General features: G+C 40.3%; 1 protein-coding gene across 1 annotated transcript; it reads left to right on the forward strand.

Annotated features, from left to right (window-relative positions):
• The first annotated feature begins 4,039 nt into the window (after positions 1-4,039).
• slc38a11 (solute carrier family 38 member 11) lies at positions 4,040-8,913 on the forward strand. Its single transcript, XM_070915018.1, has 12 exons — positions 4,040-4,051; positions 4,143-4,263; positions 5,026-5,100; positions 5,188-5,322; positions 5,515-5,580; positions 5,738-5,844; positions 5,925-6,004; positions 6,166-6,236; positions 7,297-7,458; positions 7,550-7,662; positions 8,420-8,551; positions 8,674-8,913. Exons 1-12 carry the CDS (start codon positions 4,040-4,042, stop codon positions 8,911-8,913), a joined length of 1,314 nt encoding a protein of 437 aa, XP_070771119.1.
• Positions 8,914-9,628: the final 715 nt, after the last annotated feature.

Below are 9,628 nucleotides of genomic sequence, written 5' to 3' on the forward strand. Positions count from 1 at the left end.
TTTGACTCTTCTCACAGCGCAGAACTGGTCATTTTCACGATTTGGACAGAAGAATGCTGAGAGAGAGCGCGTACTTCATCCGCCCCTCCGTGCGGCAGAGTCAGAGTGCTGGACTGTGGCGCTTCCGGATGTTCCTGGGTACCAAGTGCGGACAGAGATGCCAGAATGGCTGTTGAGATAATATTGTGGTGGACATTATGGTGCGTAATTGTCGGGAATACAGATGTTTGGCGTGTATCAGAAACTAAAAGCTAAAACCACGACTATGAATCAGACTGTGTTCTGAAACTCTGGGAGAGGAGGAGGGGGGGGGGCAGACTTTTCAGGAGCCTGTAGTTATTCAAATGTCATTACACCAACTGTAACCCTGAGTTTCCTGCAGTCCGTGAATACACAACACATCAAAATGCAGCTCAAGCAAATCGCTAAGGTATACCTGTAACTGAGATTTATGTTATTCACATCAGTAATCATTTATTTTGTAAAGTTGGGTGGGTGACTTGACTGTGGGCCAGGACATTCACTGCGAGTCTTACGCCACCTGGTGGATGCAGAAAGCATTGTCAGAAACAGTTATGAAGGTCTTTGAGTTGTAGCGCAGAGTATCACAGAGTTTCCACAGTGGAAAAACACTGGATATATATATATATATCCAGTTTCGGTGTGTTTTTCCACAGCGACACACATACGGTGTATGTGTAGCCTATATATATAGTAGTCAGTAGATATTCGACCGGTGTGTTTTTCCCATATAAACCTATATATTGAAACTATTCTGATTGAAAGCTTCAATGACTACAAAAATGCGTTGAAAAAATTAAAAACTAGAGAAAAGTAAATGAATGGAAATAGTCCATGGAAATGATTTAAACAGTAATATAGACCGAATAAAACAGAATTCTTACGTAATGTTCTTATTCAAGAAAACACAACATAAAGGTTTGGTAGAAGATTTGCATCTGTGTATGAAATACTAGACAAATAATATCATTATCAAAAAAAGTATGGAAACAAAAGACCACTCCAACCGGACGACTCTACCCCACCCCCACCGGTAACCTCGACAGTGTGCTTCACTGCTGACCATGTTAGGAGACAGCTGATGAGACTCCACTCAAGCAAGGCTGCGGGCCCTGATGGTGTCAGCCCCATGGTGCTTAAAGCCTGTGCCCCCCAGCTATGTGGAGCACTTCACCATGTCTTCAACAAGAGCCTGAGTCTTCAGAGGGTCCCCGTGCTGTGGGACTGTCCTCTCTCCCTTCCTCTTCACCATCTACACCACAGACTTCAGCTACTGCACAGAGACCTGCCATCTTCAGAGGTTTTCTGATGACTCAGCAATAGTTGGATGTATCAGTAAGGGTGATGAGGAGGAGTACAGGGCTGCTGTGGACACCTTTGTCACATGGTGCGAGCAGAACCATCTACAGCTCAACGTGACAAAGACAAAGGAGCTGACTGTGGATCTGAGGAGGAACAAGGCGCCGATGACCCTTGTTTCCATCCAGGGGGTCAGTGTGGACATTGTAGAGGATTACAAGTACCTGGGAGGTCACATTGACAATAAACTGGACTGGGTTAAGAGCACTAATGCCCTCTACAAGAAGGGCCAGAGCTGTCTTTATTTTCTGAGGCAGCTGAGGATCCTTCAACATCTGCTGGACTATGCTGAGGATGTTCTATATGTCTGTGGTGGCCAGTGCTGTCCTCTATGCTGTTGTATGCTGGGGCAGCAGGCTGAGGGTGGTGGACCCCAACAGACAGTGGGGGTGGAGCTGGACTCTCTGACGGTGGTGTCAGAGAGGAGGATGCTGTCCAAGCTACGGGTCATCTTGGGCAATGTCTCACATCCTCTCCATGATGTACTGGTCAGACACAAGAGCAGCTTCAGTGGGAGACTCATTCCTCCAAAATGCACAACGGAGCGCCACAGGAAATCATTCCTGCCTGTGGCCATCGAACTGTTCAACTCCTCCCTCTGAGTGTCAGACACTCAGAATAAACAGACTGATTCTGGACTTATTTCACCTGCCAGTGCAATACATACACACACACACACACATACAGATAGATAGATATAGATATATATAGATATATATACATTGTTATTGTATATATTTTATTTGTATATACTTCTCATTTCTAAATTTATGCTACTTTTCTACTCTTGAATGGAAGCACCTGTAACTGTGTAATTTCCCCCCGGGGTTTCAATAAAGTATTTCTGATTTCTGATTTTGAACCCACCTATTTAGCATTTATAAGCAGTATATAAACATTTAACAAATTGTATATAACACACTAGTTGCTGGCAGATTTAAGGACATTTTTAAGTGTTTATTTATGTATTTGTGAACGACTATAACTCCACCTATGAAGCATCCATTCTGGTAATAAACAGATAATGAATATAATGGTTTAATCACATGAAACACTGTATGTCTTCATAGTTACAATTAATGACATATACTGTAAACCAACTACATTATGTGTGTTATAAACAATTTATTAAATATGTATATGCTGCATAGAAATGATGAATATGGGAGTTAAAGGTGTTACCTCCAAAACACATTTAGCAGCGTTTCAGTTTTACAAACTGAACTAATCAAATCAATATCAGGTGTAGACTTTGTTATGTAATGCTGCTTGTGTATCTATCTTTATGTGTGGAAAAGTACTTGCTGTCACATTTCTTGTTCTACAGTGGTGGCTGTTTTCTCTGCCACGTGAACATAGTTTGTTATTGTGGGGAAAACAGAAGGAGTCTCTGACCTAAACTGATACAATTTCACAAAATATTTCACAATCCTCATCGCGAGAAACAGTTCTCTTTTTTCTTATTGTAACCCACAGTTTATCTCCAATTCCTTCTTTATTCTTTAATTGTTTCTGTCCCTGAACAAAGGCGTCTCTTTAATAGTCAGATTTACAGTATAATCCTTAAATCCTTCATTTCCTAATTTCCGTACACATTTTGGCCTTGTGTCAAAGTGCAAACCTGTGTCCCAGAAGTTAGTTGAATTAACACTCGTCTGACGCAGTGTCCAAATTACAGGCTGTATGTTTCAAAAAAAGTCAGTATTTATTTCACCACTGCTGATTTGCATCCATTACAACGTATAGAGGTCTCACTCAGTATAAGCAGGGGTTAAACTGGGATTTGTGAGGAGGGCTGGAGGTTTGGGGGGTTGGGTGATGGAGGGGTGGACAGGTTTCATAGGGACTACTTCTTCAGTAGGAAGTAGGTCCAATGAAAACTGTTGTATCTCAAATTGAATATAATCTAAATGGCCAGAAATAGAGAGAGGCTTCTGTGAGGTCCCAAAAGACGATAACACAACACCCCAACTATAAAAGCCATTACCCAAATCTTAGCAGACGATTGTTATTCGTAGTTGCATTTATTTCACAAAACACTGACTTGGCTTAAAAATAGACATATTTTTCCACTGAGGTAACTACAGCATCAAAAGTAACTTATAGACTTAGTACAATAAATTGTGTTTCCATTATTATACGGTGAGTTCGCCGTATATAAACAACCGGTGTACAACAGCTCGACTGGTTGCTGAGCTGAAAAGCATTTAGGTTAAAAAGGCGAGCCTCGTCAGAATATGTAAATAATTAATGACACCAGGTGCTTGAAGTGCGCACAGCCTCTCTCTCAGATACATGTTTAGATCCTGCTGCTGTGTGTTGGCCACAGCTACTTCATAAAGTCAAGGAAGAGGAGCCTGTTCCACATCTGTCCGGTCAGCGTGAGACAGCGGATGAGTGTGACACATGACAGCAGACAGTCTGGCTTCTGACAGGGTGAGATCCGGGTGTCAGGGGGCGGAGCTCGGCCGCAGTTTAACCCCTGAGTACAGGCCCATGACCGACCAGGGGCGCTGTTGAGATATAACAAGGCTTTAGTTGAGTAGAATTGACAGACCTTCTTTACAAACTTCTGCTAATTCAGTCACACCGCAGATATGTGAGAGTGAAACACTGAAGAGACAAAGAGGAACAGATCAGCGACCAGCAGGTGCTCACGATGGCTAAGCAGGTCGGTCTAAAGTGATGCTGTTGCTGCAGGACACCACTTGATAGTTTTCTGATGTTTCTATCGCTGCTTTGTGTTCCTTTTTTCCCCCCAGTTTAACAATGAAGAAGGGGCAACATTAATTCCTCCACTAAAAGCTGCTGGAGAGCCCAGGAGTTCAATGATATCTGCGTCTTTTAATTTCATCAATTCCATTATAGGATCTGGAATAATTGGTAAATACTCTCTTCATCATTCAAGTAGCCTACATTGTGTTGCCTAACAAACCCTAATAATTAAATAATATGCAATGATGATATGAATGATAAACTACAGCCTGTCAAGCTCTGAGATGAGATGATTTGGTTAAATAATCAGTTTAATTTGCTCATTTTGGTGCAACAAGATGAAGCTTTCATATTATTATAGCCCTGCAGTGGTAAACCCTCTGCATCATATGACTAGCGCCTGTTGCCCCCTCTCTACCCTTTAACTCTTTCAGAGTCTCACAGACAACACAAACAGCAAAGAAGCAGCACAGCATTTTATAGACTAGGCTATTGAATGTAACTGTAACACTTTTTGCATTACAATACAAAAACAATTTAGAGTTAAACTTTGGATTTTTCTCCAGAAGATCACTAAATTAATATATATATAATCAGTGTCTAGTAAACATGACACCCTTCAGACTTCTTTTGTTTCATGCTATTATAATCTTGTTGTGTTTTCAAAATGTCTTACAGTGAAGTTTTCAAGAATCTGGGGAAGTACAGAATGTGTGATAATCTCATGAAATTCATGTTGTCATCCTGTCTTTAACATGAACTTGTCTTTATTGTGTGTTACCTGTGTAAGGGATCTTTGATATTCTCTTAAGGGATTCTTTTGCTGCAGTTATGTATATGCACTATGTTATATATATACATATATATATATATATATATATATATATATATATATAATATATATATATATATATATATTTCTTTTACCAGGTTTGCCATATGCATTGAACCAGGCAGGGCTCCCGTTTGGCCTTCTGCTGTTGATAGTTGTTGCATTCATCACAGGTGGGTGTATTGAAGGTGTCATTGTGAAAATGGAAGCATGAATCTATCAAATGAGCAAACTAATAACATGTTCGCATTTCATGGCAGACTACTCAATCGTCTTACTAATCAAAGGAGGCAACTTGTCAGGAACAAACAGTTATCAGTCACTGGTGCAAAGCACATTTGGTTTCCCTGGATTTCTGGTTTTATCTGGACTGCAGTTCCTTTATCCTTTTATTGGTAAGTTGTTTAGTGTGCAAATAGTTCAATCCAAAGTTAAATATTATATCATATGTGCAGTAGCATTTTATGTGCAATGTATGTGTAATGGTCTGACAAATAATTGTATCTATTGTCCTTTTCCTATTTCTGTTCCGTTCCTTTTGACTATATATGAATAATATGATGTTTGATCTCTGTTTTCGTCCTCAGCTATGATCAGCTACAACATCACAACTGGTGACACACTGACCAAAGTATTTCAGAGAATACCAGGAGGTATGCTGCATATAGTTTATTCCCTCCCTCAGATAAAAGCCAAACAACACTACATGTGCGATAAATAAAGTTCCCAAATGAAAACACATGCAGTGTATCTAGAATATTCAAATGCTTCAAATGATCAATGTATATGTGTCATGTGTTGCGTTTGCAGTTGGTCCAGATCACATACTTGCAGAGCGTCACTTTGTGATCTTGCTAACAACCGTTGCATTTACGCTGCCTCTCTCGCTTTATCGAAACATTGAGAAACTGGGGAAGGTAAGTCTGATTATTACACAATTGTCAGTGTTGTTTAGTGATTTTGAAGCTGCCTGTAAATCATCCATATGTGTTACCAGGTGTCCTTCCTGTCAATGGTGCTGACACTTACCATCCTCGTCATTGTAATCATCAGAGCAGCTACCTTTGGACACCAAATGTATGAATGAATATTCAGAAATTTGCTAATCCATAGGGATTTTAATTTAAATATCTATGTGTATGAACAATAGGGTTTTTAATGTATACCCACTAAAATGCTATTATACAAACATATGCTTCTCTGTTCCTTGATGACTGAATATGATTATCACTCTCTAGCCTCCCTACAGACAATGCATGGGCATTTGCAAAGTGGAATGCAATTCAGGCAGTTGGTGTAATGTCGTTTGGTGAGTTTGTCTGCATGATGGTGATGATGGAGATAGAATTTAGAATATTTTAACAATATGTTGTTAGTAGACTGAACGTATGTACTGCAGACAAAAATACGTTAATAGTAGAAAAGTTGTGTAAATGAAGATTTTCCACAAAACTCAGAAAACAGGATAAAAGCAGTATCGCCTCACCTGGGCGAGAGAGATCATATGCATCGCAATACGCCTGATCAAACCAATGTCTGCTGCATTCCCAGCACCAAAGGGTTGACAAAGTACCTGACAAGATTAAGATATTTTTCTCAGTAGTTGGTGGAGACCAAAACAGAGCTTTAAGACCTGTGAATGGTGGACTTACATTTGTTGGGAGGCCAAAAACATTCCAATAGGATGATAATGTTGCTCTATGTCTGCTAGATTTCTTTTAAGTAGGAAATTGTGTGCATTTTCTCACTTATATTGAGTTGGCCACTTATATTGCCCGACTCAATATAAGTGAGAAAATGTCGGGGCTTTGTGTCCGTCAGCTTGTTTTTGAGTTTTTCTGCCCTTTAGTGGCCAGAAATCGATTAATGCAGCTTTAATTTAATGTCATTAAATTGATCCTATCAAAGAGCCGAAGCCCACAGCTTTAATGCACAGTGTTGAGTGAGGCTCGGCCCATCAGTGCAGCCAGTGAGTAGAGGTCTGGGTTTTCTCCGGTCCACCAAGGCCTCTACGCACATTGTGGTGAAAATTATGGCCTTGAATCAAGTGCCTTGATGATAATAGCTACCACTGCTACAAAGGAGGCCATTTAGATGGGGATGTGCATGCTCTTAGGAAAATACAGTGCTGTGTAGCCTGACCTAAGACGAAGAGACCCTCTTGGTTCATATACAGGAAAAGTACAAATATTAGACACATTAATTATGTGCAAAGATTCAGTCTCGTATGCTCAGTTTCTAAAGGAGCATTTACAGTTTAAGTTCAAGCACAGAAGTAAAATGCTTCAAACTGTCTGTTCTGGGGTTTTCATCTAAACAGAGCAATATTTTTAATGATTTTATTCTGTATGTTCTGTGTGTCTCTTTAGCCTTTATATGCCACCACAACAGCTTTCTTATCTACGGTTCTCTGGAGCAGCCCACACTAGCCAACTGGTCTCGGGTCACCCACGTGTCTGTAGGCTCTGCGCTATTATTCAGTGTTGCCTTTGCTGTTGCTGGCTACACCACCTTCACTGGCTACACACAAGGTATCAATGTGAGAGATGTTGAACTACATGCCTCTAATTTCTTTTTACATCACAAATGTGTTTTTTATGATCTTGTGTTTCCACTTTTTAGGAGACATATTTGAGAACTACTGCAGAAATGATAACCTGGCAACATTCGGCCGCTTCTGTTTTGGCCTCAGCATAATAACCACATTTCCACTGGAGTGTTTCGTTACGCGAGAGGTAAGTGATACTTTCCCACACACGGCAACCTAAGAATTTAACAGTTAAACGTTTACATATTTGAGGGAAAGTGGTACTTTGAGGTTTTGAGCTATAGACGTGGCTTTGTAACTAAATGAATAAAAAAGAAAGCTTGGCATTTACACCCAATTGCTCCTGCAGAGCAATGCTGACAGTACAATGTCAGATGCTAATTTGAATTACTTTTCTATATGTTGGGTTTGCTCCTCTTTCTACCAGCTGAGGAACATTGCAAAAACTCAGGCCCACTGTGTCCCTAGCTGAGATGGAGACAATTATTCATGCATTTATTTCCTCCTGTCTTGACTACTGCAGTTCCCCTTTCACCTGCCTTAGCAAGACTTCCCTGAACCGCTTACAAACGGACCAAAATGCTGCTGCCAGGCCTCTTACCAAGTCCTCCGAAAGGTCTCATGGAACACCAATCCTAATTTCCTTACAAAAGGAGACTGTGCTTTTGTAGCTCCTAAACTTCTGAACTCTCTTCCATTGGACTTAATATCTGTGGACCCTGTGGCCACATTTTAAAAAAGAACTCAAGACCCATTTGTTTAGATTTGCTTTTGTTTAGTTTGTGTCTATGTTTTTAGTTGGATGTCTGCATTTAATGTCTCTTATTTGCTTTTTTGGCATTTTATGACGTCTGCTCTTGAAAGGTGCTATATAGTGTAAATAAACGTACTTACTTAGCCTCTAATTAGGACCAATTCATTCACATCCTTGTTTATCTTCTCAGGTGGTATCCAATGTCATTTGCAGGAGGGATCTTTCAAAAGCTGAACATGTGGCCATAACGTTGGTCATAGTTGCACTTTGCGCGTCAATATCTTTGGCCTTTGACTGTCTGGGAGTTGTTCTGGAGCTGAATGTAAGTCATATCAACTCATCCAGTCTGTACTTGTCTACATTTAATTTTGGTTATAATGTGATGTTGTGAGTGTTTTATTAAGTGTGTGTTCGACCTTGATGGTCTTCTCTTCTGCCATCCAGGGCGTTCTGAGCGCCACCCCTCTTATCTTCATCATTCCATCTGCGTGCTTCCTCAAACTCTCCCCCGGCCGCTGGTTCCATGGTGAAAACTTGATATCCATCATCCTGATATTACTCGGTGTGTTTATCATGATCACCGGTTTGGCCATGACTGGCCTCTACCCTCAGGATTGCTCACATGGCGTGGAGATGTTCTACTGTGCAGACGCCAATGTCTCTGGCACTGTGCCACCTGTATGAGATGAACATCCACCAAATATTTAATTAAACTTAAACTTACATTATATATGGCAAAAATATGGACACCCTTGTCCACATACCTTTATGTACTTGATCTGGTGCTTTTTTTCATGGTTTGGGCTATATTCTCCTTAGTTCCAGTTAAGGGAAATCTTAAGGTTACACCATGCAATGATATTTCATAAAATAGTCTGCTTCGCACTTTGTGGTAGCAGTTTGGGGAAGATCTTTTCCTCTTTCAACATTGCAGTGCCCCCGTGCCCGGTCCATAAAGAAATGTTTTATTGGGTTTGGTGTGGAAGAACTTGACTGGCCTGCACAGAGCCCGGACCTCTATTCACACCTTTAAGATGAACTTGAATGTTGTTGTGGGAGCAAATTGCTGCAGCCAGATTCCAAAATATTTTGCAGAAAGCCTTTCTGAGGAGAGTGGAGGCTGTTATAGCAGCATATTAATGCCCATGGTTTTGGAATGAGATGTTCTCACATATGGTGTAATGTTGAGGTGTCCACATACTTTTGGAATTAATAGTCTGTCTTGATATTTATTATTCTGGATTATTTGTATCACTCAGAAGGTGAATTTCTTTTTCGTTTCCATATGCAACCACACGATGTCACTGTAGACACATAAAGCATTTATTAAAGGAAGTACAAAACAACAACACTGATGTTTTTTTTTTATTCAAACTAAATGAGTGAATTTACTTGGGTT

This window comes from Enoplosus armatus, chromosome 11, assembly GCF_043641665.1.
Source record: "Enoplosus armatus isolate fEnoArm2 chromosome 11, fEnoArm2.hap1, whole genome shotgun sequence".
Taxonomy (NCBI): domain Eukaryota; kingdom Metazoa; phylum Chordata; class Actinopteri; order Centrarchiformes; family Enoplosidae; genus Enoplosus; species Enoplosus armatus.